Below are 26083 nucleotides of genomic sequence, written 5' to 3' on the forward strand. Positions count from 1 at the left end.
TATCTAGAAACTGAAGCTAGTGCAGAAACCACGTATTAAGCAGAGTGTTACACCAGGAATGCATTGCAATAGTGATTGGTTGATTGCAGAGTGGAGTTCAAGGTGCTGGCTTTAATCTAAGAAGCAAAAACACATTGGGATTTGTCTACCTTATAAATCACCACCTTCCCCATTCAATCATACAGTAGTTGCAATCAGCAGAGGCATTAGAAATGGGATGTGACGGCCGGCTGGACATGCTCCATGAAGAGACTCTGGAAATCGCTTGTATCCTTGGTTCACCAGAGCCTGGATTTGTTAACTTTCCAGACATACTGTAAAGCTCATGTTGTATTATGATTATGATTAGGCATGGAGGATTATAGAGTTTAGGATAGTAAGATGTCAGGACAAAAGATTAATCCGATTGTCACATGCAAGCAACAGTCATCATCAATCATCATCATCACCACCACCACCACCACTTCGAAAACTGCATTGGTTGTTGGGGCACCTCATTCATGAGCAATCAATCGTCTCCACTCCTGATGATTGTCTGTCAGTGCTTGAGTCACCATGAAGTCCATTCCTCTCCACTCTTTTATGTTGTCAATCCATCTCTTCTTCTGTCTACCTATACTATACTTCTCTTCTCCCATACCGTCCCTTGGAGGATGATCTTGGATAAGTTAGATGATCTTGTTACATGTCTATACAACTTCAGTTTGTGCTTCTTCACTGTTGTCAGGAAGTCTTCATATGACCCAGTGGGTTGGGTGATGATGTTGTGGACCTCTTCATTAGTGACATGGTCGAAGTAGGAGATACCCATGATTTTACAAAAAGTATCTCATCTCTACTACCTGTATTTTCCATTGAAGGTCTGCTGTAAGGGTCCATGTCCACTGAGGTGTTGATTTGATGACTGATGGAAAGGTCCTGACTAGGCCTTTTATGAATCTCACTGTCATAGGCTGAGTAAAGATGGAACATCTGTTTACTGAAAGAAGGAAGGTCTGGATGGCTGCAAGAAGGACCTGCAGTGAGATAATAGAAAGATCTGAGTTCTGTAAAAACAGGAGATATCCCAATCATTTTAGATTATCTGCAGAACTTGGAGAAGGCTGTTATACTGAGCCCACGTAGAAAAAGTCTCAATTTCGATAGGTAGCAGGTTCTAGTTGAGTCTTTCCTATTTTGAGTAAGATTAGCTCGAATGGATGCTGAGCAAGAGCATTCTACTTCTGATGCCTATCCAAACACCAGGCCATGAGATATAGTGGGTCTAGACTGGGGTGTCTGAGTCTGTCCCTTTCCTAAGTAAGGAGATCCCAGAAGGAGCAGATCCTGATATGAGAATTACAGTCTGTCCTCCTGAGCTCTGGCAACCAGTTGGATGTCAGGAGAATGACTCTGGCTCTGTCCTGACTGATCTTTCTCAAGACCTGTAGTAATAGGGGAACAGGAGGAAAGGCATATTGGATTGTTTGTCCATGACAGTAGGAGAGCATCACCCTTAGAGCCATCACCAATAGCTCCTCTGTAGCAGAACAAGGGAAGCTTCCTGTTTGTTTGGGATGCAAAGAGATCCTATTGAGGATTTCCCCACTGAGTGAAAATCTCACTCAGGATAGAGCTGTGTATCTCCCACTCATGGTTTGCAGAAAAGTGTCTGCTCATGTTGTCTGCTAAAGAGTTTTGATCACCTGGAAGGCATGTGCCTTGGATAGTGATGTGGTTTGGATGCACAGTTCCAAAACCTGACTACTTCTAGGCAAAGGGGAAGAGATCTTGCTCCACCCTCTTTGTTTGTGTGAAAGGCCATGGTGAGGTTGTCTGACATTACGTGGACGTGGAGAGAACGAATGAGCAGGAGAAAAGCCCTGCATGCCAGGTGGATTGCTCTCGGTTATGTTCAGGCTCCTGTGGGGTCTAGGTAAAGTAGAACCTCTGAGTTATGAACACTTCGGGAATGGAGGTTGTTCGGAACTCTGAAATGTTCATAACTCTGAACAAAATGTTATGGTTGTTCTTTCAAAAGTTTACAATTGAACATTGACTTAATACAGCTTTGAAACTACATTAAGGGCAGGAAACAATTCTTGAATCCCGAGACTCTGGAAATAGTCCCTGACCACAGGGAGGGAGCCCCCAATATGGGGAAAAGCACTATCTATACTATACTATAAAACTCCAACTATACTAATATAAAAACTGTAGAACTATTTACACAATTTATTTACAGACTATCAAGGATAAATGCTGGAGAAATCTGTGGCCACAGGGATTCCGACTCAGGACATGTGGCAGCAACAAGGAACTGGAGAGGCGTCGGCCTGTACTGCCTCTTCTGCCCTCGGTCTGGAGCACAAAGAGAACTACTGCACATATGCTGGCCAATAGACACTGCTTGTTAGAATTTCCAGATTCAGGAACATGGAATACACATAGGGACCAGCACTTGGAGGAGCAGTCAGGGTGTATGAGCTAGAAATGCGAGACAGATCGGGGTAGTATTCCTGGTTCTGTCACAAAGTCTGTGACCATAAGCAAGTGTAAGCAGAGTCAGGATGAGCCCCACCCTGACATCTGGTGGTAAATTATGGGGAGTGCGGAAAGAAGTTTCGGTTATTTGCATTGGCACTCCCACCCCACTTAGCATACCGCAAAGCAGCATGGGATGATTATTTTCACAGCTGTGGGACCCCCAATTTCGTTGTTATTGGGGCAGGAGCAATGAAATTTTGCCACCCTGATTGGGTAAATGGGGAACTACAAAATTGTCTTGTGATGGGGGGTTTCATTGTCAGCAGGATAGCGCTTGCTAGACGGGGGACATGGGTTCCAAAACCCATTGGAGAGAGAGGCTGGGGACAGGTATCTGTACTGGGTGGTGCAGGCTCCTTGTGTGAGCCAGAAGCACCAGTTCCACCTATGCTTCTCTCCACTGCGGAATGTCAGAGTTAATTTTTGATTCCCTTAAGAATCTAGATGCAGGTTACTGAGCTGAATTCACTGGTATTGGGGCTCCCCTACTATGAGCTGAAATCACTGAAGAGCTGGACTTGCTGAGCTGAGAGCACTGTGCTAATGAGTGGAGCTGAAATCACTGAAGAGCTGGACTTGCTGAGCTGAGAGCACTGTGCTAATGAGTGGGGGAGCCTGAAGCAATACTGGCAGAGCGGAGTGGAGCAGTTTGTGCAGCCACTGGGTGAGTGGAGCTGAGCAGCTCGTGAGGACGGCTGGAGCGGATCACAGGACAGCTGGAGGACCAGAGCAGCTGGCAGAGTGGAGCAGCCCACAGAGTAAGCGGAGCTGAGCTGTTTGCGGGGACGACTAGTGGAAGCAGAACCCCATGAAGAGGCAGGGCAGTTGGCCCCAAACCACGTAAGGTGCCCCTTTCTACCTAGGCTGGGGAGGGGAACCTCTGCAAAGAGACTCTTGAACTCTGGGCTGCCTGACCCGGAACAGAGACTTTTGAATTGTGGGACTTTTGGGACTGTGGGTGATTTGGGGGGTTGCTGGACTCAAGGGCCCAGAGAGAAGGACACGGCCCAAGTTGCTGGGGTGGGTCTTTGCTCACGGTTTGACCTATGAACTCTAGTTGAGGTATTTTCCAAATTTCATGCTTGTTGTTGTTTATCTTATGTAATTAAACCTTTTCTGCTACACCAAGAGTCTGTGCTTGCGAGAGGGGAAGTATTGCCTCCTTGAGGCGCCCAGGGGTGTATGTAAGATTTTCCCAGGTCACTGGGTGGGGGCTCGAGCTGGTTTGCATTACGTTGTGGGGAAGGGACCCCTAGGTATTGAACCTGGCCCTTGCTGCTATCGTTTCAGCCTGGCAGAGGGGTTACACAAGTAACAACCTCACTCTGCCTCCATTTGTTACCTGTAAATGGAATTAATAACAATACTAACCTACCACCCACCCCACCCCATGTATTCTGAAGCTATGTTAATTGCAAAGCACTTTGAGATCCTTAGCTTGAAGGAGATCTTGAAGTAGATACCATAGCCATTACAGGCCACCTTCTCCATAATTCAGCTATTACCAACCTAGAGAAAGGCAAACAGCTACAATATACTTTGTTTGTTAAACGTGTTTTCACTAAAATTTGTTCTGTAAGTAACAGCAATAAAACACTACTATCTACAGGACAGGGCTCCAAGAATAAATCTAACAGTAGCCCCAGTCTCAGAGGATTAAGCTAGGTCAGGCATTGCTTTCATTTTATGTTAACACTGAAAAACAGAAAATTGCCACAGCGGGGGCATGACATGCTGGGGGCTCGTTCAGTATGTGCGGAGTCTCCAGCCATGGGACAGCTGGATTACAGTTCCAGAGCTACCAATTTGTAAAGGAGGAGACTGTAGCTGTGGTCCCAGGGGGTTTCCTCTGCATTGTCAGGAGTTTGAAATATGATGCCTATACCTCAAGAAAGATACTACAGTATTTTACAGCAAATGCCGCAGTTATAGCCACTGTAAGAGATAGTGTTTAGAGCAGGGGTTCTCAAAACTAGGGGTCAGGACCCCTAAGGGGGTTGTGAAGTTATTATGTGGGGGGTCACAAGCTGTCAACCTCCACCCCAAATCTCGCTTTGCCTCCAGCATTTATAGTGGTGTTAAATATATTCTAAAGTGTTTTTAATTTATAAGCAGGGGGGGGGTTGTACTCAGAGGCTTGCTATGTGAAAGGGGTCACCAGTACAAAACTTTGAGAATCACTGGTTTAGAGCTACTACTGTTGAGTGGTGCAGTGCCTTTTTTTTTTTTAAATACAAGCTTGCATTATCAATAGGTAACATTTTCAAAAGCTCCTAAGTGGCTTAGGAACGTTTTTTCCACTATTAATTATTTAATAAGGGCCTCATTGTGCTAGGTACTGAACAGATATAGTCCCTGACCAGAAGAGTATACAATCTAAGCTCACAAGAAAGACAAAGGGTGAGAGAACTGGAGGATTATCATCCCTATTTTACAACAGGGAACTAAAACAGAGATACACCTCTACCTCGATATAACGCGACCCGATATAACACGAATTCGGATATAACGCAGTAAAGCAGTGCGCCGGGGGGGGTGTGGACTCCGGTGGATCAAAGCAAGTTTGATATAACGCGGTAAGATTTTTTGGGTCCCGAGGACAGCATTAATATCAAGGTAGAGGTGTACTAAGGGTCACACAGAATGTCTCTGGCAGGGCCAGGAATTGAACCCATATCTTCGAGATATTGTTTATCCAGTGCCTTAATCTTCCTCTAACACCAGAAGTATTGTGTCAGGAGGTGGCAATACCTCTTGCAGTGGTCATCAGCATGGCAAGCATGTAGTGTGGTTTAGCAAACAGGAAAAGAGACCAGAAAACTACCTGTTTAGGTACCAAAAATAATATTTTGGACACTTGAACAGTTCTAAAAATGAATAGTCCTAGCTAAACTGAGACATGGAATTATTTCTGATTGAGGCAAAGCTGTTGTAGGCTGTATAGAATAGAGAAGAGAAAATGGAGAGAAAAATAAAAGACATTCAGATAGCTGTACTTATTTCAACAGTACGGCTGGTTTATGCAGAGGAAATTAAAGGAGAAGCTGTGAAAGTACAAACAAACATTCTCATTTTTTCCTCCACCCAAAACAGCAATAAATAAGTAAGCTGCCATACCAAATCTTCAGCAAAGCAAAGATTCCAGTACCACTGTACATTTGTGTAGTGTCTCTGACCCATGGATCTCAAAGTACTTTACCACAATTTCTTACTTAAACTTCACAACATACTAGTGAGGTATTGTTTAGAACCCATTTTACAAATGGGCAAAGAGAGATTATACAATCTGCCCAAAGCTGCATTGTAGTCTAGTAACTAAGAACCCAGGTGTTTCGGCTTCCATTGCAAAAATGAACATTCACTGAAATCATGTTAAGCCACCAGTAAGGGCTTAAAAAAACTGATAGAAAAAAGAGAAAAAGTAAGCAAAAAACTGATAGTAACAAGTGAAAATGTAGCAGAAATATAAAGCCCTCTCAGTGTCTGATGTCTTATATTTCTTATGGCATTTGTGTGTATTTTTACCTGGGAACATAAATGATCAAGATGCTTCCACGGAGTGTGGGCGGCAAATGGGACAAGAGGTTATTAATCAATGTATACCCTGTCACAGATGGTTTTTAAAGGGTCAGCTCCACTTTTTAGAAGAGTATAGAAGGAAGTTTCATCTTGTATGTAATCTGAGCTATTAAGCTAAAAGTAAGAAATACCCTAAGCATCCAGTCAAGTGCAGACACTTAACTTCCCTGCCAAGAGCAACCAGTTTGTGAAAATGAAACTGCATTAAAAATACAGGTAGAGATAGAGGTACTTGGTTATTACAGGCCATACTTTCAAAGAAGCATCAATCCAACCTCCATTTGTACACATATAACTGTGTGCAATCTAGGGTTGCCAACTTTCTGATTGCAGAAAACCAAACACTCTTGCCCCGCCCCCTGCCCCACACCTGCCCTGAGGCCCCATCCCCCGCTCATTCCATCCCACCCTCCCCACCTCGCTCACTCTCCCCCACCCTTGCTCACTTGCTCATTTTCACCAGGCTAGGTCAGGGGGTTGTGGTGCAGGAGGGGAGTCTGGGCTGGGTGATGGGACCGGGGGGCTCAGAGTGTGGGAGGGGACTCCCAGGCTGGAGCAAGGGATTGAGGTGTGTGAGGGGGTGATGGCTCCAGCTGGGGGTGCGTGCTCCAGGGTGAGTCCAGCAATGAGGGGCCCAGAGTTTTAGAGGGGGCTCCAGGCTGGGGACTGGGATGTGGGCGCTGGCTGTGGTGCAGGCTCTGGTGTGGGGCCGAGGATGAGGAGTTGGGGGGGAGGGACTCTGGGCTGGAGCCAAGGGGTTAGGAGTACAGGAGGGAGCTCCGGGCTGGGCAGGCGGTTGGGGTGTGGGAGGGGATGTGGGGTGCAGGCTCCAGGAGCAGTTTGAGAGTGGAAGGAGGTGAGGGGTGTGGGCTCCGGGCGGCTCCCGGAAGCAGCTGGCATGTCCAGCTCCTAGGTGTAGGCACAGCCAGGCGGCTCTTCATGCTGCTCCCATCTGCACACATGGCCACGGTTTCCGGCCAACGGGGCAGTCTGCGCCTAGGAGCCGAACATGGCAGCCACTTCCAGGAGCTGCACATAGCCAGGGCAGCAGGGAGCCTGCCTTAGCCCCACTGTGCCGCCAGACTTTTAACAGCCCGGTCAGCAGTGCTGACTGGAGCTGCCAGGGTCCCTTTTCGACCGGGCATTCTGGTCGAAAACCAGACACCTGACAACCCTAGTGCAATCACTGGTGCATGCAGTATTGTATACTATCATGTGAGACCAAACACCTGCAGAACTCATTTTCATTGATTAAATTTTCAGATGTAACTTCTCTGATTTATAAAGCGAGAAAGAGTCCTGTGGCACCTTATAAACTAAAAGACGTATTGGAGCATAAGCTTTCCTGGGTGAATACCCACTTCCTCAGAATACACTACTTATGCTCCAATATGTCTGTTAGTCTATAAGGTGCCACAGGACTCTGTCGCTTTTTACAGATCCAGACTAACACGGCTCTGATATTTCTCTCATGTATGCACATTAGGCCAGATCCAACTTCTGTTGAAGTCACTTGCATTGAGTGATGGGTTAGGCCAATAAGAAATATTACACAAAAATTATGTGTTCAAGAACTCATATGCACAGAGGCTACGTTTTGATCATCTGAACAATGTAGATTACACTTCGAAATTGCTGGGTAAAAGCACATAACCTGCTTATATCATACTACCGCCTACACTAAATATACCCTTGTCCTTTGCAGCACATTCCTGAAAAATTCATCAGTGTTGTTGCCAACAAATCTTTTCTTTTAACTGTTAGCATTACAGGCAATTTTTAAATCAAGATTGGATTATTTTCAAAAAGATACCCAAAATAATTCCTGTTTGACGTTGAGTGCTTGTTCTATGGCCTTTGTTACACAGAAGGTCAGATGAGATGATCACAACGGTCTCTTCTGGCCTTGCAATTATTGGCAAAAGATAATATTGCTGCACTCAGAACATGGAGGGAAGCCTTCAATCACACAAATATTAAGGAGACTATAATGCCCCTTTTTACACATTTTATTCTGTTACCACAAGAAAAGGCTTTTAACTGGCTGCATGGTTGAGCAGGTATCCATTCAGAGGTAGTATTATTATAGCTATGCTTAATCTCAGAGGCCCTATCTTCACTGGCAAAAAGGTGCATTTTTCAGCTGAGTTAAGCTAACTCAGTTGCATGACCGCCCCTTCCTTAACATCTGAGTAGACAGCTTAACACTAGAGCTGAGCAATGAATGGAATTTGTGCCATGGGAAATTCTGATACTTCAACATTCCCAAATCACAACAAAAAAGTTGAAATATCAAAAAATATTTTGTAGAATGAAAAAGTTTTGATTTGGAAATGTCAAAGCATTTCATTTTGAGTCAGTTCAACATTAAACTACATCTGCTTACGATGTTACTGTGCCTCATGGTTGTTGTTGTTGAGGCAACTCATGCCCTCATTCTCCCCTGTGGCTCAGCTACCTGGCTGGAAGACATCTCCCATGATGCACCCACATTCACAGGGGAGACCACATTGCATCATAGGAGACGTCATCCAGCCAGAGAGCCCAGCCACTGGAGAAGAATGTGGGCATCGGGCCTCCGAAATACTACTCCAGATCAGGTAACATAGAACTATATAGTTTAATGTTGTGTTGCCTCAAAACAAAGTGAAAAATCAAAAATATTCTGCAAACTTGAAGTTTTCCTATGAAAAATTCCAATTTTGCAGAAACTGAATTTTTCATTCAAAATTGTTTTGACAGAAAATTCCAGACAAGCTCTATTTAACATCTAGTCATGTTATAGCCACCTATCTTAAATGTGTTAAACAGGGCCTATATAGGCATTAAAGGGAGTTTTTAACTGAGTTAGAGCAATCGAATTAGCTTAACTCATTTGAAGAACACAACTTTTTGCCTACACAGACATGACCAGATGGACTCATACATCTCAAATATCTCTCATTTTGAGGGACATCATTCGTTTCAGTTCCAAGAATACTTAAATTCTACATAAAGATGGTACCCCAAACTTTTACTGCAGAAAAATTATTTCCAACAGAAATAAAAAATCATGGTGGGATGGGAACAGAAACAGTTACCCAACGCTACAAGAAAAAACTCCATGGCATTTCCTGCACAACTCTAATATTTGTATGACTCTCATTTGGAATTTTGTGACACTTTCTGCCCCATATTTGGACCTTGGCAGATTATAGGATGGGGGGGACAGGTTTACTTTCTGGGAATAGTAAATATAGGAACCTAACTAAGAGGAAAGATGATGATTAATCAAACGTAATTTCTCTTCTTGCTAGAAAAGCATCTGCTATCTTCGTCCATTGTTTCACAATAATCTCTCCATATAAATGTCATACTATTTACTTAATATATGCAGACCAGAAATAGAATAATGAATCCCCTCTGAGTTATCCGCAATGCTTGATGGAGTGACACTTTCATATATCACGTACAAAACCATCAGATAATGTTGTCCAAAAATCTTCATTATAGAGGTTTAGCACAGGGCTGTAGTACAGCACTGCAGATTTTGTTACAGAAGGATTAATTTTCATTTATAGTCATCCTGGCAACCTGAGGGAAACCAGGATATTAATGGGAAAGTCACCACCAATATTTGCTTATTACAACCTTGCCCCAACTTTGTTTCTGTTACTTGCCCAGGGAACATCATTTACCCAGTGGAGTCCCTTGGCTATGCCAGTGTATGAACAATGAGACTGCTGATGTCATTCACTGGTATCTCCCTCAGGGCATCGCTAGAAGCTGTATTGTCCTCTTGCATCATCCTCGCTCTGAATTTAACACTTTGACACACTTTAGTCCCAATGGTAAAAACCCACTGTGGTGATTAGTAACAGCTATGCCTGACTCCATTCCTGCTCTCAGTCAAAGTTGAAGCTGTAGGTATAAACATATCTACATTTCCGATCAACTTTTTGCAACACAGATGATCTGGTTACAAAATCAGTAAGTCTCATGGAGATGGTACTGCATGACACAGAAATGTGCCTGGGAGGTGAAGAAGAACTGCTAGTAGAAGGCAACAGTTTAAAATTCAGAAGATAACAAGGGAGTATCCCAAGTGAGTAAAAATGACCTGGAGGAGGGCATAAACTCTGAAGTCACAGTGTGCACTGATGACAAAAGCAGGAAGCTGTGAACACAAAAACCAATACAAAGTATCTCAACCATCAACGTTTATGGCAAGATGAATGAATCAGGTAATTTTTAACGTAAGGTAATGCCATGGAAGACTCTAAATCACAGAGATTAATCACAGACTGATCATTAATAGAGAACAGAAGCCAGGAACAAAACTGAAGTTGGTAACAGTATTACCAAATCTCATGATTCTATTGAGAGTCTTACACTATTTGGCATATTTCTGAAAGACCCAGCTCCTGGAGTCTTGTGAATACATGAGAATCTCAGCTTTCATTTTAAAAACATTTCTAGCCCAAGCGGCTGTGGAGAAAAGCTTTAAAATGTGAGTTGAATGTACCTTAATCGATCAGAACTAGAAAGTAAAAAAACCAAAAACACTCCAATTTTTTTTTAATCTCACGATTGTTAAGCCAGTCGCATGATTTGGGAATATGTGACTCATAATTTTTGACTACATGAGGTTGGCAACAGTGTGGTAATTATGACTTTTGAAGAGTATGTAGGTATTTTATATAATGGCAGACAATATTCTGAAAGGAACTGACTAGATTTAAATATCCACTTTTCCAGCATGCACAAAAGTGTATATGTACATATATGTATATACACACACACTTGTATGCCTATGTACATATAAAGGCATTAAAAAGTGTGTGTATACACACACATGGCATTAAAAAGCTAAATAAAGACTGGGAGAACATTTCGTAGGAATAGAGGTAAACACTTAAATACTGGAGTCTGCAGAAGTCCAACGCCATGCCTTGCCAACTGGAGCAGATGAATATGCAATTGTGGTAGGCTGGATGAGGGTTATATATATCCAAAGTATGCTCATCCAAGGAGGGGCGGATGCATCTGTTGTATTTGCTTAATTAATGTTTGTAAATCACAGAGATCCTCAGATGATTAAAAACACCTCATAAAGGCCAGCTAAAAATGGTAACTTCTGAGCTGTTTCAGCACCAAAGAGGGAGCATTAGGATCTAAGAGACTGTGAGCAAAATTCACATCTGTGCAGAGGGTTTAAGTGATGCCTAGGACCAATTCTGGCCCTCTGCGCAGGGTGAATTTCACTTTTGATGGATAAAGTGGCAAGATAAGTACAGATGCCAGGAGTCTGATCCTCCCACGTTTCAACAGGAGTTCCTCGTATGCATCAGGAGACTACAGCCACACTGGTATAAATAACGAGCCCTGTAACAGGTGCCTATTGGTAATGGCATTACCAACCCTAAGCATTGAAAAATCATCAATCAGGCCTCAAAAGTTAATGGAAGTGGCTAAAAAATGAAGAAGTTTTTTAAAGAATAATTTGGGGGTTCTTTTTATTTGCCTTCTTGTTTTTGAGCCTTTAATGTGCATTCACTTGACATTTCAAGATTTTCTCAGCAATCATGAGGGCTAGAAACTTACTTTTTTAAGATGAAAATTGAGATTCTCACATACTCTCTTGATTTCAGCAGCTGAGATTTTAAGGAAAACAATAAAACCTCTTGGATTAACAATAAAATTGCAAAAACTGGCAACACTGCCTTAGGTGTACAATAGTTTGAATTATTGGACTGGGAAAGTAGTGGGGAAACAGGCATGTTTTCAAATGTCTAAACAGTAGTTATCATACCATAATTCACCACTATAATTCTTCCACACAAAGTTCATATGCTATGAGAACACTAAGCCAGCCTCAGAACACCCAGTGTCATATTGTAGGTGAGCAGCATGACGTCCATTTTACACTTGGGTAAGCTGAATCACAGAGAAGTTAAAAGTTCGTGTATTAAAGATATAGCCCTTCATTAAGGATGGGGAAAGCTAAGGAATGTGGAGGAATAATCAGGAATTCCTCTTGGCAAAGCACAAAAAGCAATGGCAGATCCACAATCCTTTAAATGGGTACAGTACATGGTGACCCCCTAGGCCAGGCTACTATAAGTGCATGGCTCTCCTCACCACCTGTAAGGAGGCTAGTACTGAAGGCTAATACAGAGCAGTGGTTTCACTCCCCAGCCAGCTGCTGGCACTCAACCCAGGTACAACTGGAGTGGGATGAAGGCTGTTTGTGTTCTCTCCCCCCACTCCTAGATGACCAACCACAAACTGGCTTTAAGTAACTTGTCCCAGGCTACATTAAGAGTCAGTGTGAAGGTGACAGAACCCAAGTGACCCATCTCCCAGTCCACTCTTCCATCCATTAGACCCCACTTCAAGGTATGCCCGTTTCTAGATTTAACACTAGGAAAGGCAAGGGAGTGAACACACTTAGGGCTTGTCTTCACTACTGGGGTATATCGACCTGAGTTACGCTACTCCAGCTACAGGAATAACATAGCTGGAGTCGTGATAGCCTAGGTCGACTTACCCCAGAGTCTTTACTGCATTGCATTGATGAGAGATGTTCTCAGAGAGCTGGAGTACCAGCGTCAACTGGAGAGTGCTCTGCCGTCGATTTAGCAGATCTTCACTAGACTCACTAAATTCACACTCGCTGCATCAATTGCAGCAGCATACATCTCCCTGGTAGTGAAGACAAGCCCTTGGAGTGCTCCATGCAAAGCTGGTCAGCATCTCTTAGGAAGGGCATTGTTGAGATTGAAAACGGCAGCAGAAGGCTACTCTGAAATGAATCAGGGTTTTGTGGGTATGAGTTACAAGAAGCAATTAACCAGACTTGGCCTATTTAGAGGACAGGAAAAGAAAGGAAAGGAAAGGATCACTGCCAATGAGCAGTTTGAAATAGCAACTACTTGTAATTCAAAACATAAGGGATCATGGGATTAGAACTGAACACAGACTTCTTATAAGAAGTTCAAGGTGAATTTCATTTACACTGCAGGTGACTGAAATATGGAGTAAAATGGCCAGTCAGCCGTAGAATAAACACACTGTGAAGCTTCAGCAGACACATGAACACATTGTTGGAAGACGAAAATCAGATGCTGCCATCACGAAAGATGTGAGGGTTAAAAAGATGAGTCGATAAAGGCTAAGTGATTTACTTAGAGATACATCTTATATTACCCATCTTTCACTGGGTGTCTGTCTCAAAACACATCTACCCAATGGATGATGTTCACATATTTTAAAAAATAAGTTACCTTAGAGGATCCGGTATTCATTCAATGTTTCAAGATTACTAATGACTGTAGAGTGCTATCACCTTCATGTCATGAACATTCATGTGCACGTAGAGGAATATTTTTCAACCTATTTATCTTTTGATTTGCCATTTGGCCCGGGTCCCTAATGTGTCAATCAACAATATAAACGTCTGTCCTATGCCAACTAACTAATGAGCTGATTTTCTATCATGAACTCGCAAGCCATCATTCTGCATATGTCACATCCCGTACATATCAGACTGACACTGCCCCTACATTTATAAGCAGCAAAAATAACAACAGTAAAAACATGCATCATTAAACATGAAGATTCAAAAAGAATGAGAAATAAGTTGAAGAGAGAGATCCAATTAGTACTCACCACCAGGGCTTTTGATCTGTTACTCAGTAGTTTTTCAATATTGCTAGCTGCAATTTCCACCAAGTCACGTGCATTGTTGGCTTCCACCGTATACAGATCGCTGTATTTCGTATAAATCTGCATGAGAAAAGGAAATCATTCAGAACGAGCATATGGGCCTGTTTATTTACATTGTAATAACAGCACAGTGGCCTAGTGGATTGAATACAGGACTATGAGCCAGTAACTCTTCAGTTATTATTATGCACTTCTCAAATAAACTATGCTAAGTTGGGCAAGCCACAGCCTCTCTGCTGAAAATTGTGTCCCCACTGATTTGGGGATTATGTGGGCATAATGAAGGGCTAAATTTATTATCATTATTGTTAATATTAATACTCCGCACCCATGAGGCTATTATGATAATTATTACTAATTATTTGCATCGCAATAAAGCCTAAAGGATCAAAGATCAGAGCCACACTGTGCTAGTCACTGTGCACACATATAATGAACAGACGGTCCCTACCCCAGGGAGCTTTGGATTCTGTGTTTCAGTTTCCCCGTCTTTAGAAAGGATATTGTATTTACCTCACTACTACCCATCTCACAACGATGGCTTAAGGATTAGTGCCTCTATTAGACTTCGGCCCATCTAGAACACTATGGAATCAATTCTGCAAGGAGATGAGCAGATCAGAATCAGTGGGATTTAACAGTCCTCGGCATCCCCAAGCAATGGTCTGCTGCTTTCAGGATTGAGCCTTAAAAATGATGGCTCGCCTTTTCAAAAATAGGTAATTATTCTGGGTACCTCCAGGTTTTTTTGGCGGGGGATGGGGATAGGGGGAGGGGGTAGATACTTCACCTGAGATCTTAAAGGGCCCTGACTTTCACAAAGTGCTGAGCATCCCCTATCTGAAAATCAAATGCCTGTAAAGGTGCCTGAAGTTGAGCCCAGAAATCACTGATGTGTTTTATTATTCCTAAAAGATTAAGAGACAGATACTCAGGGTGAATCAATGTAGTGCCACTGAATTAAACATAGTTATGCTGATTTACACTTCCTGATGATCTGGACACTTATTTACCTTTATTTTAGTAAGGTATATCTAGGGGGTTGTTTGTTGTTTTAATATTGTCCTTACTTCCATGATTTAAAATACACGGTGGTGAGGGAGCACCTCTAGTTCTGTTATTCTGTGGTGTTTCTAAGGGGGATAACTACCAAAAAACAGAGAGGTGTGGGCTTTGTTTCTGTTTTTTAAAAGGACACCCCTTCTTCCTACACAACCTCCTTAAAGGGGGAGAAAAACTCTAACAACAATCTGGAAAAAGAAAGAGTGTGCACCTTATGGCTAGATAGTGAATGGGGAAAACTAATGTATGCAGCCAACAGATGGTCTGAGGTTACAAAAGTGCTTTGGCTCTCTGAAACACTGACTGATGGGGGTTATACTGTCTTGTGGGAAGTAATTCTAGGCACACACACAGGAATAGGTCCAACACTAATTCACTGGCCGAGCTCCAGCAGAAAGATCTCAGAAACTATCCAGCAGACTAATTCTACCAGCTGTGCCAGGCTTCTCAGGGTATAGTTATATGGTGGCTTTAAAGGGACACACCAATATAGGGATCTGCCGCTTGCGGCTGGTGGATTTTGAACATTGCCAGGTCTGATGCCATTCTGATGAATGAAACCAGTCATGTCTGATAAGTCTTGTCAGTTCTGTCATTCACATGAATTACCATTAGTTGCAATCAGTTTTGATTTCCAGAACACTGGATTATATAATTTATTTATTTTCAAAAAAATCAAAACCTTTTTCTCCCTCAAAAACTGATTTAAAAAGAAAAAAGCGTTTTAATTCTTGCTTTTGGGAAGATATCCCCAAAACGCCTGTAGACAATCCACCACTCAAGCCTATGATTACATAAGATCTCACAAGCAAATATAAGTCCACTGTTCTGCAAAAAGCGGTGATTCAGCCACAGATGCTTCTTGCTCAGTTGATAGGCAGCCAATGCCCCAGTGATGTGCAAGGGGAGCACGCTAAAGATCTCATGACTCATTCTGCAAGTCTCAGTATCTTGGTCAAATTCCAGCATGGCTAATTATCTCATGCCTTCCTAAAGCTCCCACTGCAGATCCAAAACCAAATTAGACATCATGGACAAGATAGTCAGACAGCAAAGCATCTACAATTAGAGACAGATTTTATAAGGTGCTCAGGTCCTACTTAGGCATCTAAATATGGGCCGGATTTTCAAAGCTACTCATCATCCAGCAGTGACAGTTATGGCCAATGTGCCGATGTCTTCTGAAAATCTGGCCTTGTTTTTGTAATGACAACATGCATATTTAGTTACATTAGATAGGATAACAAAACCATAGAAGGGACATAAACCTTTTGCTTCAGGGCATAAACCAACTATTAATTGATAGGGGTTAGATAGAACATCTTAAAAAACATAGTGTTTAGATAAGATAGATGCATTCAAGTTGGCAGGGACTGATGAAATTCACACTAGAGTACTTAAGGAACCAGCTGTAGCAATCTCAGAACCATCAGCAATTATCTTTGAAAGGGTTACTTGCCAAGTGGATAGGAGAAAGCAGTAGATCTGATATACCTAGATTTTTTTGGTAAGGCTTTTGACAGAGTCTTCCATAACATTTTCATAAGCAAACTCAGGAAACATGGTCTCAATGAAATTACTATAAAGAGCGTGCACAACTGGTTGAAAGACCATACTCAAAGAGTAGTTAACAGTGCTTCACTGTCAAACTGGTGTGGGGGGGAGAGATATATCTAGTGGGATCCTGCAGTGGTCTGTCCTGGAATCCGGTACTATTCAATATTTTCATTAATGATTTGGATAATGTAGTAGCGAGTATGTTTATAAAATTTGTGGATGATACCAAACTGGAAGGAGTTGCAAGCACTTTAGAAGATGGGATTAGAATTCAAAAGGACCGTGATAAACTGGACAATTGGACAATCAACAAGATGAAACTCAGTAAAGACAAGTACAAAGTATTGCACGTAGGAAGGAAAAAAATCAAATACAAAATGTGGAATAACTGGTTAGGCCAGTGGTAGGCAACCTATGGCACAAGTGCTGAAGACGGCACGCGAGCTGATTTTCAGTGGCACTCACACTGCCTGGGTCCTGGCCACCGGACCAGGGGGCTCTGCATTTTAATTTAATTTTAAATGAAGTTTCTTAAACATTTTAAAAACCGTATTTACTTTACATACAACAATAGTTTAGTTATATATTATAGACTTATAGAAAGAGACCTTCTAAAAACATTAAAATGTATTATTGGCACGCGAAACCTTAATCTAGAGTGAATAAATGAAGACTCGGCACACTACTTCTGAAAGGTTGCCGACCCCTGGGCAAGGCAGTCATACTGCAGAAAAAGCTCTAAGGGTTATAGTGGATCACAAATTGAATGAGAGCCAGTAACATGATGTAGTTGCAAAAAAAAGGTAGTATCACATTAACAGGAGTGTCAGATGTAGGATATGGAGGTAATTGTTCCACTCTATTCGGCACTAGTAAGACCTCAGCAGGCATGCACTGTCCAGTTTTAGGAACCACACTTTAAGAAAGATGGGAACAAATGGGAAAGAATCCAGAGCAGAGCAACAAAAATGATACAAAGTTTAGAAAATGTGACCTGTGGGAGAAGTTTTAAAAAACCCTCTAGGCATGTTTATTCTTGAGAAAAGAAGACGGTCTTCAAATATGTTAAAAGCTGTTATAAATAGGAGGGTGATCAATTATTCTCCGTGTCCACTGAATGTAAGATACTGCAATAAGTAACAGGCTTAATCTGCAACAAAGGAGATTTAGGTTAGATATTAGGGAAAACTAGAAGGATAGTTAAGCACTGGAATAAGGTTACCAAGGAAGTTTGTGGCATACCCATCACTGGAGGTTTTTAAGTACAGGTTGGACAAACACCTGTCAGGGATGGTCTAGGTTTATTTGATCCAGCCTCTCAGCAGGGGGGGGGGGGGTGGAGTAGATAACCTCTAGAGGTCCCTTCCAGCTCGATATTTCTATGATTCTATGTGCGTTTTATCCCATAATGGACCACTACAGAGTTTCTTGTACCCTGCTCTGAGGTGTCTAGTGCTGGCCATTGTCAGAGACAGGATACTAAATTAGATACTGGTCTGATCCAGACTGGTAATATGTATATCTACATTTCTAGTCAAGAGCCAGGTACACTGGGGAGAAGGGACACAAAATTGTTTCACGTGACTGCCAAAAAGACCAAATCTGAGCTCAGTTTTGTAATCTCAAGATGTCTAGATTTAAACAAACTGTATCAAACCCACCAGGATGTCCTATCAATAGTTAATACCCACCCTAACCACTTAAGAGACAACCACCGTAATCTTAGTGATCCTCATATATGCAAAGCCTCTGTTTTGAAGCCAAATGCAGTACCATTGGCACTAATGAGGGGCAGAGCCATTATGAATTATGGATTTTCATGGTTTGATAACTGTGCAACAAATATGATTAAAAGGTTAATGAGATTTTGCAAAGAAATTAGATCAATTTGAAATATTGTTTATTCTTCCAGGGTGTCAAAAGAACCATTTTTCATGTATTTTAAATTTTTCATTAAATTTTTTGCTTTTGAAAATTTCCAATTATTCATTTTACCCCTGCCTTTCCCCCACTTTTGTTCTTTTTCTTTCCATTTTGCCACTGAAAAGAGGGAGGCAAAGAAAAAAATCCCAAACAAACAGAAAAAACCTTTTTTTTCCCATTTTTGGGTTTCACTGGCAGGGAGGGGAAGAAGAGAGGGAAAAATGTTTTGCAAAGCTTTCCATTCGCCAAAAAACAACAACAACAAAAGGCTATTTTTGATTTCAGCAAATATTTAATTCCAAACAATTGAACCAGCTCTGCTCTATTAAAATAAAACACCACCCACTGCAAACATATAAATATATGCAAACCCTCAATCTGCACATAGGGATTGAGGGTAGTGTATGCAGGTAGTGAGATTTTGATGCAATAAGTGCTAGGGGTGATAAGGGAAATTAAAATGTTTTCCCACCTCACCAGTTATAAGTGTCCTAGCACTGAGTGTTCAATCGCAGAGTCCTAAGAGAGGGACCATGTATGGTGCTATCACATGTGCCTGCAAAAAGTAGGATGTTGCCCACAGAACAAAGCACAGCACTAGAATCTCACCGAGTCTTCTAGCCTTTCAATACACTGCAACATTTAAACACCTTTTATTGGTGGAGATTTGTGGGAAGTTGCAGGTAATTGCATAGCAGTTCAGCCAGAATGCTGGGTACCACTTTCAGGAACAAGGGAAACATTTTCATTTCCCTTCCCAAGCTCCTACTCCAGGAATAATCCACATGATTATAGCGGAGATCCAACAATGCCTAATTGGAATCCTTTACCCCATTCGGTGAAAAGCCTTCACTGCAGGCACTGAGAAGGGTTCACTCTACTGAGGTTCACATTATTTCCAGAGACACTGCCTCTTTGTCAGCGATTTAAAGACATGCTGTTACCAGATGACCTAACTTGGAAACTGGTACAGTAGGAATAAACATTTGTAGGATGTCAAGTATCAAGGGGTAGCCGTGTTAGTCTGTATCCACAAAAACAACAAGGAGTCCAGTGGCCCCTTAAAGACTAACACATTTATTTGGGCATAAGCTTTGGGCATAAACCCACTTCTTCAGATGCATGAAGTGAAAGTTACAGATGCAGGCATCATATAATGACACATGAAGAGAAGGGAGCACCTCACAAGTAGAGAACCAGTGTTGACAGGCCAATTCGATCAGGGTGGATGTAGCCCACTCCCAATAACAGATGAGGAGGTGTCAATTCCAGGAGAGGCAAAGCTGCTTTTGTAATGAGCCAGCCACTCCCAGTCCCTATCCAAGCCCAAATTAATGGTGTTAAATTTGCAAATTTGTAGGATGCTGGACTAGAAACATAGAGAACACGGTGCTCCTTCTCCCCCTTCTCCTCACTTAATCCTATCCCCAGGGCTCAAAGTATCAAAATTACTCCTCCCTTACCCACCACTAACTCCAGCGGGAGATATACCCCGCTATTTATTGAACACAAACCTGTTTCGGTTTTTCAGAGTGCTCGGAAATGTTAACACGCTTCCCAATCTTTCCTCAAATGTGAGGCTTGTCTAATCCACCAAGGCAGGAATAATGGAGGAAAGAGTCACTAATTACTTGAGTTGCTTACATAATTTATTTGTTTGCTCCCCTTTTCCTTGAATTCAGCTTTGATACTGCAGAAAATCAGAGCAGCAAGAGGAGGTTTCATTATCTGCATGCAGCAACAAACTTTTCATTCTCAAAGCTTTCCACCTAGCAGTCAAACATAATTAGCGAAAGCTCATCTCTAATAGTCATAAAGGTCCTTATCTAAGGTGTGTTTATTCACCTTTCAAAATGCAATTTGATTATCTATGAGGCTTGTTCTAAAGAGCTGATTTTAATACATTTTATTATATTGCTTTGACCAAGTGAATGCAAGTTTTCGTTAGATTTTACATCTAACTTCATTTTCAGTACTTTAATCACTAGTGTTTTACTAAAAGCTCTTCAAATTGACAGTAAAATATGCCATTTTTAATGGAACAAAAACCCCATTGCATGGATAAGTCAAATCTGTAAGGTCACAGCAAGAAAAATACACTCATTTCTCTCTCAAGTCAATAGTCATGTACTTTTCCCTTCAAGAGAGAATGTATTAAAATAGTTTTCTAAATAATGGATATTTATTCAAAGATAATGAACCATAGTTTATAAAAAAAAAAAAAACAACACTTCAGCGTGAAACCACACAAGAACAAGAACAATAGTCTAATGTGCTGAAGATTAGAAGAACTGCCAATTCCCCTACAGAAAGTACCCCTCTCCGCTCTGTCTTCAAGGGCATATTTACAAATCCCTTACAAAAAAGGCATTCTCTCTGCTTGCTGCAGGGTAGATAAGGGAAGTCAAATGTTTTTATATGAATCAAGGGTGAAATAAAGATGCACACTCACTGAGGGCCTTTATTATACTGTGTCTTATATATGGGGCATGCTATAACTGAAATTCCATTGAAATGGCTTTAATACATTATAACACTCAGAAAAGCTGGCTCCTCCCACAAGTTTCCAAGAGCACTGAATGTGCTCCCCTTTCAATGGCCAGCATCCTCTGCATTGTTTGCACAGATTGCCCAGAAACAGATAATAAAGGAGCACTGAATCATTCCAAACTATAGTTTAATTCCTTGGAATGTTTTCATGCGAAGGCTGAATTGTTTATTCTGTTTTGCAATTACCTCTACTTGTTTCTGTGTACCTTGTGTAATGCAAGTTTTCCAAATTTAAGAAACAAAGGGTCCTTTTCTTAGGAAGGAGGGCAGTGTGGTTAAGGCACTGAACAGAGATTTGGGAGATGTGAGTTCTATGTGCAGATGTGTCACTGGACTTTCTGCATGAATTTGGGCAAGGCGCGTAGAGCCAGGTTTTCAAAAGAGCTCAAGTGTTAAGCAACCACAACTGAGCTCTGTATACCTCTGATACCTACCTGTGAAATAGGGAGTATAGTACTTGTCTATATCAACACGATGTTGTGACAATAAATCTATTGATGTTTGTGAGACACTCAAATACTGCAGCAATGGAGGCCACACGAGTACCGAGATACTTGTCTCACTCCAGTCTTGCACTGGTGCAACAGTACTGGCAAGAATTATTGGACTACTGCTGATCTTTATCTGCGATGCATTATATTGCTGCTGAATATATTGTTCAAAATTACTATCCACCACCTATCATGCAGGCCAACAACATTTCAGCGTTTAGTTGTACTGCCCTGTCCGTGGGTATCCATTTGTCTTTACCATCAGGGACTGGGAGGCTTGAACCCTCGTCTACAGGATGCTTAAGAGTTAGGCAGCCCCAACCTGCCACCCAGGAACCTGTGAACAAGGCCTAAAAGAGCAACTGACTCTAACAAAGGAGTCCAGTCCTGGAATATGATTGGGAGGAACCTTAAAGGGGCCTCAGTCCCTATTTAATCCAAGCACAAGAACAGGAAATTATGCTTGCAACAGGGTTCTCCCAGCTCAAGACTGTTTTCCCTGCAATACCTGCTCCTACAGCCTGCTGATGATGATCTAGTAATTTGATGCTGCCTCTTTCCTCACACCTGACCCCCAGTTTGCCTTCTAGCCTGTCTTGGACTCTGATCTCCTCGTAACCTGCTCCTACCTGACTCCTGCTCTGACCACTAGGTCAGATTGTCCATTCATGGCAGGTACTTAAAGTGTAAGATCCTTGTGGCAGGGAGTGTTTGTACAGCACCCAGCACTATGTGATCCATGGCAATTACTAGGGCTCCTTGGAGCTACAGTAATACAAAGAATAAGAATCATAAGAGTACAACACAATTCTTGCTACTGACATGAAGACCGAAGAAAAGGATAATTCCTATCTTTAATGGAATATTGTAAATATGAAAGTCACACAAATACAATTCCTTACCTGGGTTCCTAGCACTATTTTAGAAAGATAAATTTTCATTTTATCTAACTGGCTAGTCACCATTTATGTGACTTCTTTAAATTATAAGTTTATCTCATCTTTGTACCAAATTGTACATGATCTGTGTGATTTGGGTGGTTTCATGAAATGGTACAATGCTTTTGTGCATATGTGAGGAAGGGATATGGGAGACCTGGGTTTGAGTTCCTGCTCTACCACAAGCTTCCTGTATGACCTTGGGCAAATCATTTAGTCTCTGGTGCCTCAGTTCCCTATCTGTAAAATGGGGACAAAATACTTTCCTCATTTGCCAAGAGGATTAACATATTAAAGATTGTGAATGTCAGGGTCTGTAGTAGAGCCAGTCTCCAAGCAACCTAATGAGCAGAACTGCCATGTCATAGGCCATCTGAGCAGCTACTGGTAGGAGTCAGCAGACCAGCTCTTAAATCAGCAGCAGTAGCAGTTCATCAATTGCTCACAGCACTTGCTCTCTACTGTGATAGCACCTGCCCCTGCCTTGAACCCAGCTGTACCCTTGCCTTCCTCACACCCAGTAACCTGGCACTAATCCTCAGCTCCAATTTCTGACTTTGGCTTTAACCCTTGTTTCTGACCGCTGACCCTGGCTCCTATTCCTGGCTACTGACTCCTGCTCCAACTACTAGGCACAACTACGCACATTCCAGTCACTGACAGTGAGTCGCTCAGGGACTACGAAAGTGGTCAGGGGGGAGGGCGCGTATAAGTTTCCAGCACTGCAGAATATTGTTTAATTCATAACATTGTTTCTGTACATATTGGGTTGGTTAAGCCTCTCAAAACAAAGGGCTCCATCCTGCTGCCAATGAAGGTAATAAAGAAAGTTGTCATTGATTTCGGTAGAAATAGGAAAACTCCAAGAATAGACATATTCACCCTAACCTAGTCTAGAGTGTCCCCTTATTATTATTTCTGATTTGCCATTATACTGCACACTTCCCTTGAATCTAGTTTGTAGATCGCTCCAAGCACTAAAGTAAATAATTCCTGTACTCTTACTGCCCATAACAAATTCCTGAAGCAACACGAATACTTTCTCTATTTAAGTCCAGGGCCTGAGGCTTTTACTTATGACTCCCTAACTTGTTTGCAACTAACTGATTCATTATAGAGCATAAACTGCAAACTGTAGCCACAAATCCTCACCATTTAAAAAAAATGTTCATGCCAGGAAAATCAGGGAGATCATGTTGAACATGCCTTACTTTTTTTTTGTCAGATACAAAGTCTAAATAAAATTACAGCAGTTTCCTAGCAACCCACAGACGTCTTTGTTCTTGAAATTTTTATCACCCCCACAAAGGAAGAAAATGCCCCAATATTTTACATTCTCCATTGCTTTTTCACAATTATTCGTCACAGAGTGCTGTGGTGATCTGAGCAGAAATGACAGAGCCAACAATTTCTATATCCCGGACATCTCATGAGTAGTGATGGATGCACTAGGAAGTTCTAGAACTCTGACAAGAGAGAGCCCACTCGTAACTGATACATTCACCAAGGCTCAGGCAGACAGTGGGGACTTGATCCTGCAAAGTGCTGAGCAATCTGGCCTGATCCAGCAAAGCACTTAAGCATCTGCTTCTGTCTAAGCACATGAGTAGTCCCAAAGTCACGAGACTATTCATGGGCTTACAGTTAAGCGGGGCTCAAGGGCCACTTTGTAGGATTGAGACCTTGCCCAGCTTTATCCTTGTCTACCCAGGTACTCAGCCTGGAAGTCTGTAAAGGCAAGAAATTATTTCCATGATCTCGATTTCATATGTATCTAATATCTCAAAATAGACATTCAATTCTTCACCTATCACACAGCAAATATAAGAGTGGGGGGAGGGGATGTTCCTTTCCATAAAAAAATTATCTTTCAAAATATCTCACTGGATGTCATACTGATAACAACAAACAATACTGTAATAGACAACACGTACATAGCACTTTTCATCTTCTAGCCAACTTCGCACTTGCATGAATATCTTGAGAGCAAGGATCTTACAAAATTAAGCCATATAGTCTCCCTGAGAGGTATGTATTGTCCCTGTTTCACAAATGTAAAAACTGAAGCCCAGAAAGGTTCAGTGGCTTCCCCAGTATAAAACAGAAAATTTGGTGGCAGAGTCAAGAAGAGAACCCAGGAGTCTATACTCCTCAACCCATGCTGATAATAGATGCTCACAACTAAATGTGGGAGTATATCAGGATCAGGACAATAGAAAACTTGAGCACTCACAGCAAAGTACTTCAATAATCCTTCACTACTGACATATTTTGGCCAAAGAACATTTATTTATTTCATTTAAACACAGTGATACACAGGGGAAAACCTATCACCAAGCTGAAGCCCCATGCCAACCCTCTACATGGGGGTGAATTTCACTCACAGAAAACTAGATTCCCTTTCTGACATCTGACTGACCACTATGTTCAGAAAGGTTTCAGAGTGGTAGCCGTGTTAGTCAGTATCAGCAAAAAGAACGAGGAGTACATGTGGCACCTTAGAGACTAACACATTTATTTGAGCATTGGAACAAGGAAATCCATCCCCTGCTGCTATGAGAGCAAGCAGAAAGCAAGTGTCATAGGAAGCTGGAATAGGATGGTTTGCCACTTACACTTGCAGGCGTGATTAAAAACAATAAAAAAACCCTCCATATGCCAGGAGTAGTAATATGCTCAATAATTTCCCAGCTCATCACGTAGAAATAATTGAAAGTATGGTAATGCTGAGTCGCCCCATCCCCTTGAGTCTGAATGGACTTTGGTAATGCAGCCACCTATGCTTAGACTCTTATAACTGACTTCACATGCTTGAAGAAGGAGCACTTCAAAATGCTGGTTTATTGCTAAGGGAGCTGAGGGAGAGTAGCATGTGCAAGTTATAAATGAGGCACCCAGTGTTTTGACAATCCCTTAATTTCCATATGGATCATAAGGATAACATGCAGATGTGTCTTCAAATTTCCCAGCCTGCATTTCTAAAAGTGATTTCATTCCACTGACATCTTGACATCAGTTAGCAACATGTAAGCTCGACGGAACTTAATTTGGAGGATCCTCTTCATAATTCTCACTCCTCTGGTATTTAGTTTCACATAAAACTATATAGCAGTGGCAGGGATGTCTCTCTGGAGCACAATATTGTTAAAACATTGCTTTAACGTTTTGGAGACCACTATTTACCCTATCCCATCTTGTCTATTCTCTCAAACACTACCCATTGGACTCTAATTCACCTCAGTGACTGAGTGAAATGCTTATTTTCGGTGCCTGTGTTCATTGCCCTACTGCAAAATCCCTTAATAACCATGCTCATCAATTATAAGACTTTACATGTTTAAAAGAGCCATGCAAATCTCACCCACTTAGCTACTCCATGGCTGTTGTGGAGGTTAAGTATTATCCCCTTTTTTACAGATGAATTAAGAGACACAGACTGTGAGTGACATAAGCCCACAAAACAGGTTGGTGATACATCCAGGATTAGAACTCAAGAGATCTTGAGTGCCAGCCCTATATTATATCATAGTGTTTCTCAAACTCAGCCCGCACCACTTCCAGCAGCTAAACAAACTGGCCCAGGTAAACAAACTGGCCCGGCCCACCAGGGGCTTTGCTTACACAAGCAGCAACCCCAGTTTGAGAAACACCGTTATATCGGCTCAACCACACTGACTCTCCAGTAATGAGCCCTGCTGTATTATTACTCCTGAGGGAATTCTGTGTCACTCCACATGCACAGAATTCATG

General features: G+C 41.9%; 1 protein-coding gene across 7 annotated transcripts in view; it reads right to left on the reverse strand.

The window, feature by feature from the left end:
• The window catches only part of CACNA2D1 (calcium voltage-gated channel auxiliary subunit alpha2delta 1), a 658833-nt gene that overhangs the window by 545427 nt on the left and 87323 nt on the right, over positions 1 to 26083 (reverse strand). For all 7 annotated transcript variants that reach the window (XM_039518654.1, XM_039518644.1, XM_039518662.1 and 4 more), the window contains exon 3: positions 13756 to 13872. In XM_039518654.1, the coding sequence (XP_039374588.1) occupies positions 13756 to 13872 (117 nt within the window). The remainder of the gene's footprint in view (positions 1 to 13755; positions 13873 to 26083) is intronic.

Source organism: Mauremys reevesii, linkage group 1 (assembly GCF_016161935.1).
Source record: "Mauremys reevesii isolate NIE-2019 linkage group 1, ASM1616193v1, whole genome shotgun sequence".
Classification (NCBI taxonomy): domain Eukaryota; kingdom Metazoa; phylum Chordata; order Testudines; family Geoemydidae; genus Mauremys; species Mauremys reevesii.